The sequence below is a fragment of the Callospermophilus lateralis genome, chromosome 11 (genome assembly GCF_048772815.1).
Source record: "Callospermophilus lateralis isolate mCalLat2 chromosome 11, mCalLat2.hap1, whole genome shotgun sequence".
Taxonomy (NCBI): domain Eukaryota; kingdom Metazoa; phylum Chordata; class Mammalia; order Rodentia; family Sciuridae; genus Callospermophilus; species Callospermophilus lateralis.
The window spans coordinates 43507854-43530335 of NC_135315.1; the positions used below are offsets into that span (position 1 = coordinate 43507854).

The 22482-nt window shown below is 36.1% G+C and overlaps 1 protein-coding gene across 1 annotated transcript in view; it reads left to right on the top strand.

Moving 5' to 3' along the window:
• Window positions 1-416: 416 nt before the first annotated feature.
• Window positions 417-22482, top strand: part of Cpd (carboxypeptidase D) — a 74352-nt gene continuing 52286 nt past the window's right edge. The window contains exons 1-2 of the mRNA XM_076871837.1: window positions 417-1200; window positions 7341-7588. Coding sequence (XP_076727952.1) covers window positions 464-1200; window positions 7341-7588 — 985 coding nt within the window. The 5' untranslated portion in view covers window positions 417-463. The remainder of the gene's footprint in view (window positions 1201-7340; window positions 7589-22482) is intronic.

A 22482-nucleotide genomic window follows, 5' to 3' on the forward strand; every position in this document is an offset into this window, starting at 1 on the left:
ATCTTTTGATTCTTTGGTTCTCAGCTCTAAATATTAAAATGTTAAAACGCAGCTAAGAAAAGCGGCAACAAAGATGGAAAGGGAGTTAGTAAGAGTATTCAAGAGGGAAAGGGAGTGATAATTTAAGGGACGAAGCCATAAAGAAGAAACAAAGTAGAGAAGAAGCAGAGCAAGAGTGGAAAAGGAAGCAGGGAGGCTGTGAAGAGAGGGAGAAAAACCTTAGGGAAGGAAGCGAGGGACCAAACTCCTCCGGGACTGTAGGAAGGAAGGCACGCCCAGAGGGAATCGGTCGCTTTAAGGATAACCCCGCCCCCTGGCGTGACGCAGCAGCAGACCCGTCAGCGATTGGCCGTGAGCGGAGGGCGGGATGGGGTTGCTAGGTGCGGAGGGGATCCGGCGGGCCCCGGCCGCCCGGAGAGCGGAGCCGCGGGAGCGGAGCCGGGGTTAGCGGCGCTGCTGGAAGATGGCGAGCGGCTGGGAAGCGCGGCCACCCTGGCGGCTGGGGCGCCTCCATCTGCCGCTGTGCCTGATGTTGCTGCTGTTGTTGAGGAGCCCGGCCCGGGGGGCACACATCAAGAAGGCGGAGGCGACGACGACGACGAGTGCGGGCGCCGAGGCGGCCGAGGGCCAGTTCGACCGCTACTACCACGAAGAGGAGCTGGGCAAGGCGTTGAAGGAGGCGGCGGCCGCGGGTCCCCCAGGTCTGGCTCGCCTCTTCAGCATCGGCCGTTCAGTGGAGGGCCGACCGCTGTGGGTGCTGCGCCTCACCGCCGGCCTGGGGCCGCTGCTCGCAGACGACGACGCGGGGCCGGACGCTGAGGGGCCGCTCCTGCGCGGCCGGCCGCAGGTGAAGCTCGTAGGCAACATGCACGGCGACGAGACCGTGTCGCGCCAGGTGCTGGTCTACCTGGCCCGCGAGCTGGCATCTGGCTACAGCCGCGGGGACCCGCGCATCGTCAGCCTGCTCAATACCACCGACGTGTATGTGCTGCCCAGCCTCAACCCCGACGGCTTCGAGCGCGCCCGTGAGGGTGACTGCGGCCTCAGCGAGGGCGGCCCGCGGGGGGTCAGCGGCCGCGACAACAGCCGTGGCCGTGACCTCAACCGCAGCTTCCCGGACCAGTTCAGTAGCGGCGAGCCCCCAGCCCTGGACGAAGTGCCAGAGGTCCGCGCCCTCATGGACTGGATCCGCAGGAACAAGTGAGTGTTGTCCGGCCTCCCTTCCGCATCCACGTGAGCCTTCAAGGGCAAGAGGCTGGTTCTGATACCCAGTAGGCGCTCAGACAATGCTTGCCGGCCTAAGGGAATAGGGATAGTGAGGACGGAGGGTGACACCCTGTAACAGGATCAGCCCAGGCCGCGGAGCCTCCTAGTCCCGCTAATTGTCAAAGAAGCGGTGCCCAGAGGATGTCATTTGTTCAAGGCATGGCTGAAGGGGAGATTCCTTTCTGGCATGTTGCCCCTCTTCTTTCAGGACCATGGAATTATAAGCGTTGGGTAGATGAGACCTTAAGGATAACCAAGTCAGCTCACTCATTTTATAGATGAATTATCAATATTGTTATCTTGTTTCTAGAAGCATTGTGCTAACCACTTTCCGGGACTGCTTTATCCCACTTGATGTTGGCCACAACTTGATGACACAGACACCATTCACATCCTGGTTTTGCATATGGGGGAAATTGAGAGTGAGAATTGGTTAAACTAATTTGCCTAGTGAGGAGTATAACTGGCACTTAGATGCAGGCAATCTGTCTCCTACTCAGTGGTCTAAGGAGGGAGGGCAAGAGACTGTAGCCCAGAAATGGTAAATGACAACCTTTGATTGTTTGATAGAAACTAATTCTCCTCCGGTTTTTACTTCTGACTCTAAGGAGCTTGGCTGGAGAATTTGCACAGATCTGTGATCTGCCTTATATTAGACTGCAAGGGTTTCTGATGTCATTTTTGCACCTTATTATTGGGCCTGGGCAGAATAACTAAATTGTCACACTAAATGTAAACCTTGAGTGTTATTAAGTATGTGTAGGATTTAAAAAACTTAATAAGTATAAGAATGAGGGTCTCGAGAAATTAGTGTATAACAAGAAAATATTATAAATCTATATGAGATGTTCACCCAGTTAAACTTGACAGAAATTGTACTCACTAGCAAAGTGTGGTTGAGCTGAAATAATATTGACCATCTCAGTGGAAGAAATAGAACTTGAACTGAGTTTGGAGATGTGGGTAGGATTTACATCTGAAAGGAAGGAGAGGCATAGAGGAGGGAACTTATTAAAAATAGAATAGTGTCTGAAGTGAGCATATTCTGCTTTGTTTTTCCAAGCATCACTGAATCCCCATATTTGTGCCTTCATAAGGCTTTTTAAGTAGTAGTTAATCTTTCCATCCTGATTTGGAGATTTCTGAATGCCAGGTAAGATAAGGCAGTAATGAATGAGGAAGTTCCTGTGTGGGACTTGGAATAATTTCTTCTACAAGATTTCAGACAGATATAACAGGCCTAGAAGATTTGTGGGCATTATGACAGCTCCAGATTCTTTTTCTTTCACCTTTCACTTTACTCCCTGTAGAAGAGCCCTTGTAGATATTTCACATACACTTTCTAGGAGGATTTTTTTTTTTCTTTTAAAGATGATCACGTCATGACCTCTGAACAATTGCATAAATATTTCTTTGACCTAACTTATTGTCAAAAGCCATGATGGCCAGGCCCTTTTCGAGGTAATGTATTGACTGTACTGTTTTCATTGCTTAAGTGTTTAAAATACTCTGTCAAAACCCTTGCTGGGATTTTTTTTCTCTTCAGTATTAGTTCTGCTGTGACCAAGAATGAAAATTTCCTTTTGGTCTAAGTCACCTTGGGGTTATACTGAAAGCTTTAAGTTTTTAATCTGGGCCCCAAAATTTGCTCTCTTGATATTCTTTCATATCACTAGTAGTTAACCATTATGAGTTTTGGTTCAGTATGGTTAGTTCGATGATAGGAGCTTGGGAGGATTTTAAAAACTTGTGTGGGTCATTTGGTATTATATAGAGAGTCATTTTATTCTGTGGCAGTGGACTACCCTAATCATACTGCACTGTTTCTTAAAGCATGTAACTCTGATCAAAAAGAAAAACAGGTGATTATATAAGGTAAAGAGTACATTCATCTATCTGCAGTCTTCAAAAATTAACTCAAAATGTGTATTTAATGATTAGTCAATAACAAAGGAATTAAAAACGTAAGTATACACACACAATTTGAGATTGATGCTTAGATGAATATTAAAAAGAAAGATACAAACAGGTTGTATGAGAAAACTGCCTTTTTCATTGTATTTTGTGAAGTAAACATTTTGGGTAATTTCTTTATTTCCTAGTCTCTGAGTTATATTAGAAATAGATTTTTTTGTTATTTTGAATATGTAAAAATTTAAGACTCATTTCTTCCAGTTTAGGAAAGGGAATTTATTTTTTATTTTTATTTTTTTACTTTATATACTTTACCCCAAAGGTGTTTTTGTACTATTGATAATTGATACAAGTATTTTAGAAAATATAAAAGATTTTAATGTCAGAATTGAATAAAGATTTTATAGTTTATTTGATCCCATTTTTAAAATAAGTTGTATATTTTTTTAGTTGTGGATGGACATGATACCTTTATTTTATTTATTTATTTTTATGTGGTGCTGAGGATCAAACCCAGTGCCTCACACATGCTAGGCAAGTGCTGTACCACTGAGGTACAACCCCAGCCCAATTCCATATTTTTGACATACTAGATTTCTTTAAGTAAATTTACTTGTTTAGACTTTAATAGGAGATAGCATATAAATGATTTTTGATGGTGCTAGGATTGAACCTCAGGGCCTGTCAAGCACTCTGCCACTGAGCTACACCCATAACCTCAATTTTTTGATGCTTTTGAAGATCATTATCATAGTGTTGGGGTGGATACAGATTATTTTAGGAGGCTTGTGCATATTCATCTACCATTTCCCAAACCTTTGTGATTTTTCACGCATCACATTCTCAATTTTTAAGTTATCTATAGCATTGTCTAGTGAACATAAAAATTAATTTAGAAATTATTTTTTTCATATTTATAGACTCTTATTTATAACATATTTAGCAGCTACTTTATTTATGTTTTATTTTTTTGAATTGCTGGGAATTGAACCTGGGGCCTCACATAGGCTAGGCAAGCTATCTACCACTGAGCTACATCCCAATACAATATTGAAGTCAAGTATGAGAAACACTTGAGAGAATTGATTTGAATGGAAACCATAAAATACCTTTCAAATATGATAGGAATTGATCTAAGACTCAAAAGAGTAATCTTTTAGCCATTGTGATCGATGTTACTTTCTGATGAAATCCTGGAATTAGTTCCTAAAAAAAAAAAAAAAAAGAATATAGAAGTCTAATTGAATTTTATTGCTCAAGGAGATTGCAAATAATTTATTTCTCTGAAAGTCCTTAGTTATGCCATTTTAAATATATTTCTGATAAGTGTTTCAAGATATTAGAACAAAATGAAAAATAACATTTAGTAGAGAACCTTGGAATTTAAAGTTTAATTAAAAATATGGAAAGTGACATACTTCACTTAGAATGTTCAGGACTTTTTAATTGTTGTTCATAATGTATTCCTAGTGCCTAGAACAGTGTTCAACTCATAGTTAACACTCAAAAAATATTTGTTGCTGAATGGATTGCCTGAACTGAGCCTGCCTTCTAATATAGCTTTCTCAAAGTCCAATGGGGGAAAAAGTATTTAATTGTTTTAGAAATACAAAACAGAATATTTTTTAATACGTTAGCTCTATGGGGTTGGTGGGGGGCAGGGGTGAGATTGTTAGTATAGAGTTAGAAAGTTAAAATATGTACTTAGTTTATATTTCTTTAACATTTAAGAGGGACAATGGAAATGGAAAATACAATGATAATCTGTATGTTAGTGATTCCTTAAACACAATGCTAGATATCTCTAAAGAAATGAACTATTGTTGAACAGGAGCTATAAAGCACTTATTGTGCTAGATGTTCATGTGCATTATATTCCTTAGTCTTCATAACAACTTTGGGAAGCAGGTAGCACTAATTACCATTTTACAGATGAGAGGGAATCTAAGGTTTATTGAATTTGGGGGCAGAAACTTCTGACTGTGTTACTCTTGAGCCACAGATCTGTGAGACTGAACATTTTTACCATATTTGCTTGACTCCAAAGCTTGTGTTATTACCACTATACCAAATGACATTCTCTGGTGTCTGGAAGAGTGCTAATTATATTAGTCTTAAACTCTTCTCTTTTTATAGTCTGTTCTAGTGTTTAATCACAGCATTATTGGCTATATTTTTTTCTTCTGTCATGAATAGATTCTGTCTTAAAAGTAATTTTCATTATTTGATCTCTTCTGAGATGCTGCTGATCATGCTTAAAATAACCTTTGAAATTAGACAAATGATTTAATTTTTTCAAGCATATAGAGAGAAATGTTATATGTTTGTGTGTGTGTGTGTGTGTGTGTGTGTGTGTGTATATATATATATATATATATATATATAGAGAGAGAGAGAGAGAGAGAGAGAATATATATATATATTTCAACCCTCTGTAGAATTTCTGTAGGTCAATTAATTTCAACCACAGAAAAGGCAGAATAAGAAAATCCAATTTAGAGTACAAAGAGAAAAGTATTTAATATTTACTTGTAATCGTTTGAACAGTTACATAAGGAAAAGACTCATAAACAGAATGTACGCATTTTTTTTTTTTTTTTACCTGTGGCTTTCACCAGGAAAGAAGTTTTTCAGTGTTTCTATATCTATAATTTGATCAGATTAGCCAGGCGCAGTGGTACACACCTGTAATCCTAGCGCTCTGGAGGCTGAAGCATGAGGATCAAATGTTGGAAGCCAGCCTCAGCAACTTAGTGAGGCTGTAAACAACAGGGTCTCAAAATATAAAATAATAAGGGTGGGGATGTGGCTCAGTGGTTAAATGGCCCTGGGTTCAATCCCTGGTACCCCACCCCCCAAAATATTTTTGGGCCAGATTATAAATTGATTCACTTAAAAGCAGAAAATGCAGGGCTATAGATATAGCTCAACAGTAGTATACTTGGCTAGCATGTATAAGGTCTTGGTTTTAATCTCTAACAAAACACATACGCATATGCACACAGAAACATTAAGAAAAACTTTTTGGTGGTGGTTTTGTTGTTGTTGTTTTGTTTTCTCCTGAGGATTGAACCAAGTGGCATTTAATCACTGAGCCAGATCCTCAGTCCTTTTAAAATTTATAAATTTGAGAAAGGGTCTTTCTGAGGCTGACCTTGAACTTGTGATCCTACTGCCTTATATCTTGAGTAGATAGGATTGCAGGCATGTGTCATCATGCCTGGCAAGAAAAAGGGTTTTTGTTTTTTGTTTTATTTAATCAGCCTTATCTCCAGGTCAATTTTAAAAATGTCCCCATCTCTTGGTGCAATGGAGGATTAGTCTTTGAAAGGCTGTATTATTTTTCTCTGAAAACATCTTGCTATATATCTGGTTGTTTTTTTGTTTTTCCTAAAACTTCTCAACTGTGACTTCTTTCTTGAAAATGTGAATTTAGTCTAGGTATTTTGTAAAACTGGAGCAAAACAAAACTCATCCTGTTTTAAACTAGACTCCCTATCCTTAAAACTCTGTGGACTGTAAATATACAAAGCATAACCTAACTCATGTATTCAACAAGTATTATTTATACAGCCACATTTTCTATGAAATTAACACATTATGAATTGTAAATATGAGATTGAACATATATGAAACTGTCATTTTTTATAGGTTTTTTAAAAAAGTTGAATATTGGAAAAGTCACATAGTTCAGACCATTACATGAATTTGGAATTCCTTAAATAAGACATTTCCTGAAACATTAGTTAATGCTGTGTTATTCAACTACTTTTTCAGTGATAGAAAATTTTTTAAAGTTACTTGTGGTTAACCTGAAACTGTTTGAAATTTTAAGTTGATGATACTTTCTTTCCATTTTCCTTTTTTTTTTTTTTTGTTGCTATTAGTAGTGGTTCCCTTATAACAGCTGATAGAGCTGTCTACTGGTCCCCAAGAGAGATATTTCAATTTGTTTATGGGTCTGGGGGATATAGCTCAGTGTTAGTGTTTGCTTAGTATGCAGGAGGCCCTGGGTTTAATCCCCAGCAACACACAAACACACACAAAGATGGGTTCATTTATGAATGATATTGTGGAACTTTTAAATGCATTGTGTTTTCTATGTCTTTTATTCATTTATTTATTTTTTAGTGATACATGATTTGGTTGTGTTTCCAAAGGTTTGTGCTTTCTGGAAATCTGCATGGTGGCTCAGTGGTAGCAAGCTATCCTTTTGATGATTCTCCAGAGCATAAAGCAACTGGAATCTATAGCAAAACCTCAGATGATGAAGTCTTTAAATACCTGGCAAAAGCTTATGCTTCAAATCACCCCATAATGAAAACTGGTGAGCCTCATTGTCCAGGAGATGAAGATGAGACTTTCAAAGATGGAATCACAAATGGTGCACATTGGTATGATGTGGAAGGTATGCAAAACACGGAATTTGCTGTATTTCCCCCTGCTTATTTAGCTTTCTTTAGTGTAGTTAAGAAAGGAAACTTTGTGGAATTCTAATTTTTTTAAATTTTATTTCTTTTTATATTGATAATTTCAAACTCATAATAAAATTGAAAGACTACCTATAGAAGTCTTTATATATGAGCACCTATATGTCCTTTATTTAAATTCACCCACTGTTATCTTTTTTGCTATATGCTTTGCCTCCTCACCTCCACACACATCCACACCCTCCCCTCTACATACACATATAATCTTTTGCCAATCCATCCAAAAATAGGTTGTAGTTTTCATGACACTTTACCTGTAAGTTCCATTGCATGTTTCTCAAGTACAGTCCTCTATAGAATTATATACCATTACCATAACCAGTAATTCAATACTACCATCCTACATGCTGTCCATAATTCAAATTTTACTTATTATCCCCAAAATATCCTTTGTAGCTCCTTTTTCTCCAGATCTAGGATCCAGTCAAGGTTCAGGAATTGGCATTGATCGTTGTGAAGAGTCCAGACCAGTTGTCCTATGGAACATTGCCTATTCTGGATTTGTCATTTTTTTCATGTTAAAATTCAGCCCAATTTTCTAGCACAATCATTATATAGACCATATCACATCACATCAGGAGACACATAAAAGCAGCTAAAAGTGACTATGTTGGACAGCTTAATAATAGATCTCATTAATGAGATCTTTCCATTTTATATAAAGACACATTTTCCTTGTCTATTTTAAGCTGTAGGATGGTCATGGAATTATTCTATTTGTTTATTTTTTCTTTAATTATGATAAAATTTGCTATTTTATCCCTTTTTTTTTTTTTTTTTTGCTACTGGGGATTGAACCCGGGGTGTTTTACCCTTGAGCTACAGTCTCAGCCTTTTTTATTTTTTATTTTGAGTCAGGGTCTTTTTTTTTTTTTTTTTTTTTTTTTAAAGAGAGAGTGAGAGAGGAGAGAGAGAGAGAGAATTTTTTTTTTTTTAATATTTATTTTTTAGTTAGCAGCGGACACAACATCTTTGTATGTGGTGCTGAGAATCGAACCCGGGCCGCACGCATGCCAGGCGAGCGCGCTACCACTTGAGCCACATCCCCAGCCCTTGAGTCAGGGTCTTACTGAGTTGCTGAGGGCCTCAGTAAATTGCTGATGCTGGTCTAAACTTGGAATTCTCTTGCCTCAGCCTCCCAAGTGGCTGGAATTACAGTTGTGAGCCACTGTGCCTGGCTTAACCATTTTAAAATGTAGAATTAATGGTATTAATTGTATTCACTTCTGTTTTCCATCACCACAATCTATCTCCAAGCTTTTTTATTATGTTAAACAGAAACTCTGAAATTGTTAAATAATAATTCCCATTCCCTTCAACCCTGTAGCCACTGAGAACCTCTAATTTATTGTTTATCTCTGTGAACTTGCCTATTCTAGATAGTTCACATAACTGGAATCTTACAATATTTGTTTGTTTGTTTCTACCTAGTTTATTTCACTTAGCATGGTGTTCTTAGGTTCATCTATTTTGTAACATGTTTCAGCACTTTATTCTTTTTTATGGTTTTTATTCCTTGAATGTATAAAACACATTTTGTTCATCTGTTGATTGGCACTGGGTTGTTTACACCTTGCTGGCGGTGAATAATGCAATAATGAACATTGTTGTACAAGTATCCAAGTCCTCAGCATGTCTTCAATTATTTTGGGTATGTAGCTAGAAGTGGAATTGCTAGATCATATAATAATTCTATGTTTAGCTTTAAAGAAACTGCCAAACTTTACTATTTATATGTATTCCTACCAGCAACATGCAAAGGTTTCAATTATCATGGAATGCTATTTTTTTTTGTTGTTTTCTAATTTTATTATTATTTATTTTTATTTTTATTTTTTATTGGTTGTTCAAAACATTACAAAGCTCATGATATATCATCTTCCATACATTTGATTCAAGTGGGTCATGAACTCCCATTTTTACCCCAAATACAAGTTGCAGAATCACATCGGTTACACATCCACATTTTTACATAATACCATGTTAGTGGAATGCTATTTTAAAAAAATTGTTAAAGTGAGCTTGAATTGTTTACCTGTTCTTTTAAATGTCATGAGAATGGTTATTGCTCTTTTAAAAATTTGGCAGACTTTGAAGAATAACTTTGTTTTTGTGCACAAACTTAGATTTTTAAGAATAAGCAAGAAGGAATAAGTCAACTCATGGAAATGTCATCAGTATAAATATTTTCTCTTAGAATCTGCTCATGGTGAAATGCCTTTGGGCTTTCTTATCTTTTTATTGATGGTCACATTATAAAGTGTCCTATGATGTGTCTCTTAATTTATCTTTATTTAAGACTTTTAAATTGCTTTCTGACTTTTTATGTCAAGCCACAACACCCAAAATGAGTCCTAAATTTAGAGACTTAATATCTCTGTAGAGTTTTCTGATCCCCCTATAGTTTGTATCTGTGTTTCTACAATAAGCATCTATAGATGTTTGAAATATTTAGAAGCCAAACAGTTAGAGGTGATTTTGAAAACCATCTATTAAAAAGAAAGCTCTTTTTTTTAATAGATAAGGGACATATTTCAATGTGTAATCCTTACATGTCAATCTTTAGTAGGTACATTTAATAAAATCTAATTTTGTGAACTGGTGATTTTGTGAGTTAGATTAATTTGGGATGATGTTACTTAAAATAATGGATTAAAGAATAATTTACTTGCCCTTTTTGGAAAAAGTTCTAAAAGGTTAGAAACAATTCCTAATTGACAATTGAAGAATGTAAGTCTATGTTATACTATTTCAAAAACAAATATCCTGCCTTCACCGAACTGTGATATTAAGATCAGAGATTATTTAGTTATTTAGTTATTAGATTTTTCTAACAACTGAAGAAGTTAAGTTTTGTTGCTGCTATTGTTATTGTTTTTATGCTTCAACGTTTCTCTTTAGCTGAATGGTCAGACATGTTTTATGTTATTTCTACAACAGCTGCTCTTTCTACCTTAGTAAATTTCAAGCAGATTCTCCTTGAGGAGGAGGCTGTGATGGTTCCAATCATTTCAACAGGGCAAATTCATTTTGTTTATCTTATGCAGGACTGCAGTGAGTAAGATGCTGTGAAACCTTGTGACTTGGCATGTATTCAAACCCTGATGTCCTGGAGTGATTTTACTAATACTCTGTGTGATGTATTTAGGAATTATAGCTCAAAAAAGTATATGTAGGACTTTAAAGCTGAAAGGAAATATATTGATCTAGTCCAATCCTTTTGCTTTATAGAAATTCAAGACCTGAGAGAGGGAATGACTTACGCAATGTAATTTTTTTTTATTTAGCAAACATTTACTGCAAACATTCCTGCCACATTACCTGCCACAATCCATATGCTGTACTAGATGATGGGGACATAGTGGAGCAAACCAGAAATAGTTCCTGCCTGTGTCAGATAGTGTATTACTTGGGTGGAACGTAGGGTGATTGGCCTCTACTACTTTACCTTCATTGCCAGGGTTGACTCAGCATATCTAGCTGCCTATGTAGGAGGTCCCTGCTTCTTTCAACATGCCTTTCAAACCTTCAAGATTCATGAAGGGAATGATTATCCTTAGAAGGCCTGTGAATAGTAATGTTTACCTGCTAAAGCCTCATTACTCTGAGAGCCTAAAAAGGACTTGTTCATGGAGGAGGGCACCTTCTTTTTTTTATTTTTATTTTTTTTCTTAAAGCACAGTGTGTTAAGTTGAATGCCTTTTACCTACCTTTTTTTCCCCTGTGGTACTGGAAGTTGAACCCACTCTCTACTACTGAGCCATATCCCCAGTTCTTTCTTTCTTTTTTATTTTTAATTTTGAGACAAGGTCTCACCAAGTGACCAAGGCTGGCCTTGAACCTGAGATCCTTCTATACCTCAGTTTCCTGAGTTGCTGGAATTACAGAGATGTAATTGCATCACACCCAGCTCAGAGTTTTATTTTCAGTAATGATCTATAGCATGAAACAACTTTAGTTTTTTGTGTACATTTCAATGTACACAAAAAACTAAATCTATGAAATAATACATCTATGAAATAATACTTTTCAAATATTTTTAAAGATGTTTTTGGTTTGTAGATAGACACAATACCTTTATTTATGTATTTATTTATTTTTATGTGGTGCTAAGGATCAAACCCAGAAGATCGAACCCAGTGCCTCATACATGTTAAGCAAGTGCCCTACCACTGATTCACAACCACAACATTATAAATATATTTCACTATTATTTCTTCTATCCTATCCTATTCTGTTTGTTTGTTTGTTTGTTTGTTTTGGCACCAGGGATTGAATCCAAGGGCACTTATCCCTGAGCCACATCTCCAATCCTTTTTATTTTTTATTTAGACACAGGGTCTCACTAAGTTGCTTAGGGCCTTGCTAAATTGCTGAGGCTAGCCTCAAACTTGTAATCCTTGTATCTCAGCCTCCTGAGTGGCTGGGATTACAGGCATGTGCTACCATTCCTGGCCCATTTCATTTAAAAAAAATATATTTTTTAGCTGTAGTTGGACACAATATCTTTATTTTATTTATTTATTTTTAAGTGGTTCTGAGGATCGAACCTAGGGCTTCACACATGCTAGGTGAGTGCTCTACCGCTGAGCCACAATCCCAGCACCTCATTTCATTTTTTTTTTTTTAAGAGAAAGAGAAAGAGAGATAGAGAGAATTTTTTGATATTTATTTTTTAGTTTTCGGCGGACACAACATCTTTGTTTGTATGTGGTGCTGAGGATCGAACCCAGGCCGTATGCATGCCAGGCGAGCGCACTACCACTTGAGCCACATCTCCAGCCCCACCCCCATTTCATTTTTAAAAAAATATTTTTTAGTTGTAGATGGACACGATACCTTTAATTATTTTTATGTGGTGCTAAGGATTGAACCCAGTGTCTCACCCATGCTAGGTGAGTGCTCTACCACTAAGCCACAATCCTAGCCCCCCTCCATTTCATTTTTTAAAAAATATTTTTTAGTTGTAGATGGACACAATACCTTTAGTTATTTATCTTTATGTGTTGCTAATGATTGAACCCAGTGTCTCACCCGTGCTAGGTGAGTGCTCTACCAAGCCACAACCCCAGCCCCTTCATTTCATTTTTTAAAAAGTAAGTAACTTACCAGTTGTCACAAGTCAATTATATATTTTACTAATGGGTTATGACCTACAGTTTGGAAGAAAACCCTGTTTTTCATCATCATATGGTAGAATTGATTTATTTATAAATTCTAAATAGGAACAAAACACCTTGCACATTGCATTTCATTACTTATTACTTGGGGGTTTTCTTTTGCCCTGACTTGTTTGTATGTCTCAGTCATTTCCAGTGCAGACTGAGCCTGGTTTCCCTCACTATAATTTGAATAAGTATTGAGATAGGAAATTAGAAATATAATTGTCAGCTTTCCCTGTTGTCGTGTGTGTATTCATACTATGATTAGATAGGATAGCTGACATAATGCTTTATATTTGTGATTTGGTTTGTTTATTTATTTAATTTTAAGCCACTTCTGACTTGGGGACTTAAGTTTTTCAAACTGGTAATTGTGATTTTTCTTTTTTTCTCTTCTGGAAGAAGAAAATATTCTGTGAATGAATCAAACTTTTCCCTCTCCTTTTATACTCTGGGCAGAGTTATAAACTGTGACTACATAGCATATGATGTGCCTAGTTCAGTTTTTTTGTGTGTGTGAATATGAATACCTTTGATCATGTGGGCAACCATTCTTTCTCTATAGTGGAGGTCAGACTGAGCAGCACGAATGTACTCTAAATATTGAGATACACTTGACTGGGAGGAGGTGGCTGCTGGAAAGGAAAGAACATGGGGAAAACAATTACCAGTTTTCCATAGCATAACAAGTAGATCTGTCCAAGAATGAACCAAAAAACTTATCTAGAGGAGTGTTTTCTGTGCAATTGAATAGGGCTTTATATGTTAACCCATATGACACCAGAAAATTGGAATCTAAAACAAAGGAAAAATCCAAAGAACAAACCCCAGAATACCTTATATTAATAAGTAGACAAATTTATATAAGTATAGTAGGGAATTTAAGTTGTACTTCTCTCAGTAACTGTTAGGTCATAAAGACATACATGAATAAGACCACAGTGGAGGCGCTGGGTGTGTGGCACATGCCTGCAATCTCAGTGGCCTGGGAGACTGAGGCAGGAGAGTATGAAGTTCAAGATCAGTCTCAGCAACCTAGCCAGTCCCTAAGCAACTTAGGGAGATACTGCCTCAAAAATGAATAAATAAATAAAAGGGACTAGGGATGTGGCTTATTGGCTAAGCACCCTTGGGCTCAATCTCTTGTACCAAACAAAACAAATCAAACAAACAAAAAACACAGTGAATTTGAAAAACCATAATAAACCACATAAATAAATCAATTTGACCTAATGAACATATACAGAAAGAATCTAATTTTCTTGCAGTCTCTTTACTAATCTCAGGTATAGATGACTAAGTAGTTTACCAGTTGTCGTGTTTATGGAAGATGTGTCTGGTTGTATTAAGTGCTTGTGTTAGTTTGTTTTTTTAAAAATTATGTATTAAAAGCAAAACAACAAACATAAAAACTTAAAGGGTTCTTATATCTTTGTTGGTTTTACATTTTGATAGGATCAAGTCTAAACTTGAATAGATTCTGATCAACCTATATTTCTAGTCTCATCTTCTACCTCTCTGCACTGCTAAACTACTTTCCCTTCCTCAAAAGTGAACCTTCACACATTAGGCTATTCTGTCTAGAATGGTTTCCTTCAGTTTACCTGTAAATCCTCTGAAATCTCACTTGTAGTAAGTGTCACTCTCCTGCCCACCTAGAGTTTTTTTTTTTTTTTTTTTTTTTTTTTTTTTGTTATCTCAGCAATATAATGCTTATCCAACTTATGCTAATAGTTTCTTTGTATCTCATGTGTGAATTCTTTGATAATAAGGACAGGCTGGTGCTATTCATTTTTGGGGTTATCTTTGTGTAAAATGGAAGGGACAGTCCTAGAGGAAGGGAGACTAGGGAGGTTTTTACTGTTATTTGGATTGAAGCCTCTTTAGGAAATAATAAGGGGTTTATCTAGAGGGATGCACGGGAATGAAGAAGGAATATGTTTGAGAAGAATTGCATAACTGACCTCTGATTAAATGGTAATACAGAATGTCAAGGAGAGAAAGAACCCAAAGAGATGACTTTGAGGATTTTGAGTCTGAATAAATGAGAATGATGATAGAAAAAGTTATTTAAAGGATTGTCTCTTTCTCCCTCTCTCTGTCTCTGTCTGACTTTCTGAGAAGAGTTGAAATTAGAGGTGATACTTAATGTTCTGGTCACAAGTACCCAAAAGGCAGTTAGGAAATAGATTCTGAGATTTAGGAGTTTGTTTTGTTTTGCTATTGGGGATTGAGCTGAGGAGCACTCTGTAACTGAGTTGCATCCCCAGCCCTTTTTACTTTTTTGTTTTGAGATAAGGTTTTACTAAATTGCTTAGGGCCACATTAAATTGCTGAGGCTAGCCTTGAATTTGCAATCCTCCTTGCAAACCTTCTGATTTTGCTAGGATTATAGGTATGGGCCACCATGTCTGGCAGATTAAAGAGTTTTGAGACATTTGGAAAGCATATGTCAGAATACAGGATTTTGAAAAATGATTTGATATTGTTTCCTGGCATAATTGCTTGGAGGCAGAAATTCAACTAATACTTATGTATAAATGAACAGATGGATGCTATTTCACCTCCAAAGTGAATTTTAGGATGTACCAGGATGCTTTCTTTAAGGAATGCTGACAATTCAGATACTAATTATCAGCCTGTTCATGTGTGAGTACAACTGATAATCAAATGTACAGTGCTTTTGGTCTTAGCAGATCTTGTACATTGATGAGTTGTTGGATCTCTTCTTCCTATTTTGTTCTCTTTTTAAAGGAGAGTTTCCTAATCTAAAAGGAAGGCAAAAAAGGTAAACCATAATTCAACAGAATATTTGCTTCTACTTGAGTCATGAGTTTGCTTTAGTAAACTGAAGTATAACCTAATATAAAATCTGACCTTTAGGAGCATTGCACTAGTGTACTTTGTAATGTGATAATAAGACCATGTGAAGATTGAGAGCCAAATACTGCTATTTAGGATTTGGCCCTTAAATCTTTACAACTATGTCTATAAATTGGATGTACTGTCCACCCCCCCCTTTTTTTCCTCTTTAACTCAGGTGATAGAGAATGGGAGAATATTTTTAAAAAGAGGGAAATGCAGTTCAAAGATCTCTGAGAGATGGTGTTGACCAAGTTGGAACTAAAAACAGAGGCAGGACTGTTTAGCTCTGTAGAATCATATCACTAGCAAATATATATCTAGTGGGAGTGGTGAAGGAAATAGATTTTCAGAAGATTAGTTGCTCAGAATGTAAAGACCAAGTTCAGGTAAGGTTTGGTCAACTTAAATTTAAAGATTAGGGATTTGGGAATTTTTAAAGGACAACCTCTGTTTTCCATTCATTTGGCTCAGATTTTTCCATTTAAAATTTTTTATGAGCATCATGCCATCAACTTGTGAGAACTCTTAGGGAGTGCAAAATTATCACTCAATAACTCACCTATTTTCTGTAAAAATATTAAAAGCAGTCAGAATTAATTGTGAGAATTTCTCACTATCCTTTGAACTAATGAATAGTCTTTCCTTATCTGCAGTTTTACTTTCTAAGGTTTCAGTTAAAACTACTGAAGTCTCCCTTTATCTATAAGGTTTATGTTTCAAGAATCCCAGTTTTTGACCATGGCCTGAAAATTTAAGTGAAAAATTCCAGACACAAACAGCTCATAGGCTTCGAATTGTTCTGAGCAGCATGATGAAATTTCCAGTATCCTGTTGTCTTACTGAAACATGAATCTTCTCTTTGTCCAGCATATCCATGCTGTATATGTCAGTTGCCCTTTAGTCTCTTATATATCAGATGACTGTTGAGATATGGCAGTGCTTGACTTCAGGTCACCCTTACATAGTAGCCTAATGCTGTATCACACTATCACATGAAGAAAGAGGGCGGGGAGTACATTACTATATTTTGAAATAGAGACCAAATTCATATAACTTACAATATGTTGTTACAATTGTTTTATTTTATTACTAGTTATTGTTGATCACTTAACTGTGTCTAGTTTAGAAATCAAACTTTATCATAGGTACATATGTACAAGAATAAACATAGTATATATAGAGTTTGGTCCTATCTTTGGTTTAAGGCATTCATTGGGGTTCTTAAAACATCCCACATGAATACGAGGGGTCTACTATAGTTTTTTTTTTTCCTACTATAGCTCTAAATTTAAATATAAACTGGAAATTGTCTCTCTATATTCCTGTATTCTAAAATTATTTTCCTATTTTAAAAAACTGTAGTTTTCCTGTAAAAGGTAATAAATTTCCTAAATAATATAGTTTAACATTTAATATTTGGCCCCATGTGTTTTATGTCTAACAATGAAACATTGACTATTTTTTTTCCGTTGGCTTTATGCTTGAAGCAGAGGAGCAATTTGTTTGTTTGGGAGAAGGAGACTAGTTAGTTTGGATAGCTTTAAGGCTGTTCATTTCCAGATCTTCAGTTTCTGTTTCTAAGCTTTCCTAACTTTGGTCTGCCTGGGAGATTCTGTCTCATATCCTTTTCTCCTACTTTACTGAAGACTGGCATATTTTTCTATCATCTGAATCACATTGTGTTACATTGCCTTGGAGTTTTCATACTTTTGGGGCAGCATGACAGAAGGAACAATTTGGTGATTTTTAAAATAGTATCATAAAAGTATCATCCCAGAGTTTTTATTAAAAGATATTTTCATCTGGGTGCTTCAAAGTACAGGATAAGGAAACATTACACCTGTGTTGTGAATGAATTGAAGGCTTTGCTTGTTCATTTTCAGCTTCTTTGCTTACCAAGGGAGGCCTGATTTTGCTCATTTGTTTTGAGAATGTGTTTAAATAAACACAAATGAAAAAAATTGCTGATGCATATATAAAATATATTTTTAGTAATTATTTCTTGTTATGCTTATTATTTATAAAAATTATAATAAAACCATGCCTTTTTGATAAATTATGTGCCAGTGGTTATTGTAATAATAAATTCTGGAAGACAGAAATGTAATACTAGGTCATTATGATCATTGGAGATAAGAAAAATATAAATGTACATACATAATTATTATAGATTGGAACATTTGTAGGATGGCTGAAGCATGCAGGTATATAACATTCAAATTAAAATCTGCTGGAGGAAGTGACATGGGAAAAATTCAAAGAAGAAAAGGGAAGTTGTAAAATTTCTACTGTAAAGAAGAGGTGTGTTCATGTACTTTTTATAAAGACAATTCTAGGAATCAAATCTCCGTGATGCTTTCATTTATATGGAGGCATTTAAAGTAATGTAAAGATTTTAGTTAAAATTTTGTTTAGTGTGCAGGATATTTCTTTGTTTAGAATTTTTGAACTTAAAAATGAAAACTTAAAAATTTGTGAGGTAGGCTGGGTACAGCTCAGTGGTACAGCATTTGCCTAGTATTCATAAGACCCTGGTTTTCATCCTCAGCAACACACACACACACACACAATGTTGCATAAGTTTTTAGTTATTTTAGTGTGAATAAATTGAAGATCACTGGTTTAGGTAGCTTGGAGAGACTGATAGGTAATAGAAGCTTGCTTATTTATGATTGTTAATAAATAGTATAAATAGCAGATCCTTTATACTACTATTAAGGTGTTTTATTATTTTGCTGTAACTGAATGTCTTGCTCCCCAAATAAAAAATTTTCTTTGACTGGTTAAAGATATTGTGAAATCTGACTTTTCTCCTTTATTTTAAACCAAATGAAATATCATCCTAAACAAATGCATTAACTGAATCTGGCAATAGCTACAACTGTGAGTAATGTAATATCTACTTACAGATCAGTGAGGATTGGTTTTTGTGGACAGGTTTTGTATTGAAAAAATTAAGACAACAGATCTGAACCAGCTACTTAGTAAGATTATTTATGATTATTTATTATTAAGTCTTTGACATTTAATATGGAAAAATAGTGTTAAGTTTAACACAGATGGCAAATAATGCCTACTTGTGCTATATCACAAAAAATTCTTAAATTATTCATAACTCAGACAGTTAATGTCCCCATTTGTTTCCAGGTTTCTTTCTTTTTTGGTACCAGGAATTAAACCAAGGGGTGCTTAACCACTGAGCTACATCCCAATCCCTTTTTAATATTTTATTTAGAGATAGGGTCTCACTGAGTTGCTTAGCGCCTTGCATTTGTTGAGGCTGGCTTTGAACTCGCAATCATCCTGCCTCAGCCTCCCAAGCTGCTGGGATTACAGGTATGTGCCACCATGCCTGGCTGTGGTCTGTCTTGGTAAATTTTCTTTTGTGGGGGAGGGAGTAACTGGGTACCCAGGGGTGCTTAGCCACTGAGCCACATCCCCAGCCCTTTTTATTTTTTTTCTTTTTTAAATTGGTTCTTTTTAGTAGAATCCATTTTGACATAATTATGAAAGCATGGAATGTATTTTGTTCTAATTCAGTCCCCAGTACCTTTTTATTTAAAATTTTAATTTAATGTTTTTTGATACTGGGGATTTAGCCCAGACGTGCTTGACCACTGAGATACATCCCCAGTCCTTTTTATTTTTTATTTTGAGACAAGGTCTCACTAAGTTGCTGAGCACCTCACTAAGTTGCTGAGCTGGCCTCAGAATTGTGAAACTCCTACCTCAGCCTCCAGAGTTGATAGGATTATAGGCATTCGCCACCATGCCTGGCTTGATGAATGTTTCATATGTACTTGAAAGCATGTATTTCACTGTTGATGGAGGGAGTATGGTATAAATATCACCTAGATCTAGTTAGTTGATGGTATTACTGAAATCTCTAGCTTTTGCTCAATTTTTGCCTACTTGTTCTGTTGAGGAGAAGTGTGCAGCTGCAATTGTGGATTTGCCCATTTGTTTCATGTATTTTGAAGTTCTGTTGTTAGGGCCATACACATTTAGGATTATGTTATCTTGCAGAATTGACTGTTTTATCCCTTTTGTAATGTCTGTCTCTCTTTGTCCTTGGCAATTTTCCTTGCTCTGAAGTCTATGGTATCTGATAGAAATATACCTATACTATTATATTTAAAATGAGTTTCATATAGATGGTGTACAATTAGATCTTGTTTTTAATTCAGTTTGACAATTTCTGTCTTTTAGTTGCTATACTTTTGCCATTTACATTGAATATACTTATCAATAGGTTTGGATTTAGGTCTTATATTTCCTGTTTGCCCCTCTGTTTATTAATGCATTGTTTCCATTTTCCTGCTTTCTAATTGGATTGTTTGAATGTTATTTAGTGTGTCATTTAAAATTATCTATTATGTTTTTAATTATGTCTCTATGTTTAGTTTGTTTGGGTAGTTGCTATAGGTATTATGATTTATATACTTACTGTTCACAGTTTTACCTAAAATTAATATTTTTTACTATTTTAAGAGGGATATATAGCCAGGTGTGGTAGTACATTCCTGTAATCCCAGTTACTCAGGAAGCTGAGGCAGGAGGATTACAAATTTGAGGGCAGTCTGGGCAACTTATAAGACCCTGTTTCAAAATTTAAAAAAATGAAAAGAGCTGGGATGTTGCTTGGTGGTAAGTATGCTTGCCTAGTATGTGTAAAGTCCTAGGTTCAATCACTAGAACAAAAAATTTAAAAAGAAAGAAAAGGAATGTATAAACCTTCCCATCACACTGTATCCTCCCAGTTTATGTTGTACTTAACGTATGTATTATGTCTGTATGCATTGACAGTGCCACCAATGCCATGGTTTTAACTTTAAACTGTCAACACTGTCTAAAGAACCTGAGGAAAATAGTTTATTATATTTACCCTTTTCATTCATATATTACCTATTTCGTTCACTTTTCATTCATTCTTGAAGTTCCAGGTTTCTCTCTGATAACATTTCTCTTTTGCCTTAAGAACTTGACTTAGAATTTCTTCTAAATCAAATCTACTTAGATTTTTGTTTTGTTTTGTTTTCTTTCACTGAGTATCTATGTTGCCTTTATTCCCAAAGCCTCCACGGCTTCTGCTGAGAAATTCAGTCATTTGAATTGTTTTCCCTGTGTATCAAAGCATCATTTTTCTTTGGCTACTTTCAAGACTTTTTTCTTTGTCTTTGGTTTTCAACAGTTTAATTATGAAATATCTAGGCATGGATTTCTTTGAGTTTATCCTGTTTGGGATTTGCTGAACTTCTTGAAATGTAAGTTTATGTCTTTTGCCCAGTTTGTTAAGTTTTTAGCCACTATTTCTTCAATAAAATTTTAAGCATTTTTCTCTTTTTTTTCTCTCCTTTTGATACTCCAATGACAATGCTAGATCTTTTAGTATTGTCTGTAAAACTCTCTTCTTTTTCTTTCTTTCTTTATTTTTTATTTTTCAGTGCTAGGGATGAACCCAGGGCCTTAATGTATGCTAGGCAAACAAACTACTAGTGAGCTGCACATCCCCAGACATCTCCCGCTGCCCCCCCCCCTCTTGTTTAGCATGTACAAAGGTAATGTCTCTTTATCAGTCTTCAAGATAACTCACTCTTTCCCCTGATCATTTCCATTCTTTTCAACATTTACAATAAATTTTTAAATTCAATTATTGTATTCTTCACTTCTAGAGTTTCTTTTATTTTTCATTTATTTATTTAGTTTTGGTTCCAGGGACGCTTAACTATTGAGCCACATCCCCAGCCCTTTTTTATTTTTTAATTTGAAACAGGGTCCTGCTAAGTTGCTTGGGGTCTCACTAAATTGCTGAGGTTGGCATTGAATTTATAATCCTTCTGCTTCAGTCTCTAGAGCCTCTGGGATTACAGGTGTGTGCTACTATTCCCACCTGCTTCTCAATTTCTAATTTGTTTTTTGTGTGTATGTGTGTGTGTAGTACTGGAGATTAAACCCAGTGCCCACTGGGTTCATTCATTGCAGGTGGGAATGTAAAAACAGTAGAACCATGTTGAAAAACAAACTTCTCATGAAGTTAAGCTTAAATTTCTCTTATGACTCAACCATACCACTCCTAGGTGTTTACCTCAAAGACATGAAGTCATATGTCCACATTAAGATCTATGCAGAGCTTTACTTATAATTACCAGTGCCCCCTGGGTTTAATCTCCAGTATGACATACACATACATACACACACACACACACACACACACCTATACACACACAAGAATGGATAAACAAATTGTATTTCTTCCTTTCACTACATTTTAAGAATGGTTAATCTTATTTTCTTGGAGCATGGCTATAATAATTGTTTTAAGGTTAGTTTGATAATTCCAACATTTGGGTCATCTTGGAATTTATGTCTGTTGACTCTTTTCCTTGCAATTTGTTGAGACTTTTACTAGTTCTTTGAATATCAGATAATTTTGGATTGTATCTTGGACATAGTATAGTGTTCAAGATTAGACACATATTATTTTGTTTTACAATCCCTAACCCTCTACCCTTCCACCCCTGTCATGGGGATTGAACCCCCATCCTTGGGACTCTACCACTGAGCTATACCTTTCCCCTGGGTCTTGTTTAAATCATGTTGCTGTGTTTTTTTTTTTTTTTTTTAAATGATAACTTTGTGTTTGTTTGTTCTAGCAGGGAATGACCTAGTTAGGTTCAGCTGCAAGTTTTGACTTGCCTTGTGCAGGCTGTGATTCCAATGTCAGTTAAGTTTTTGAAGCCTTTGTGATGTTGTTGAGATCTGTCCTGTGTGTGTGTGTCAGTGAG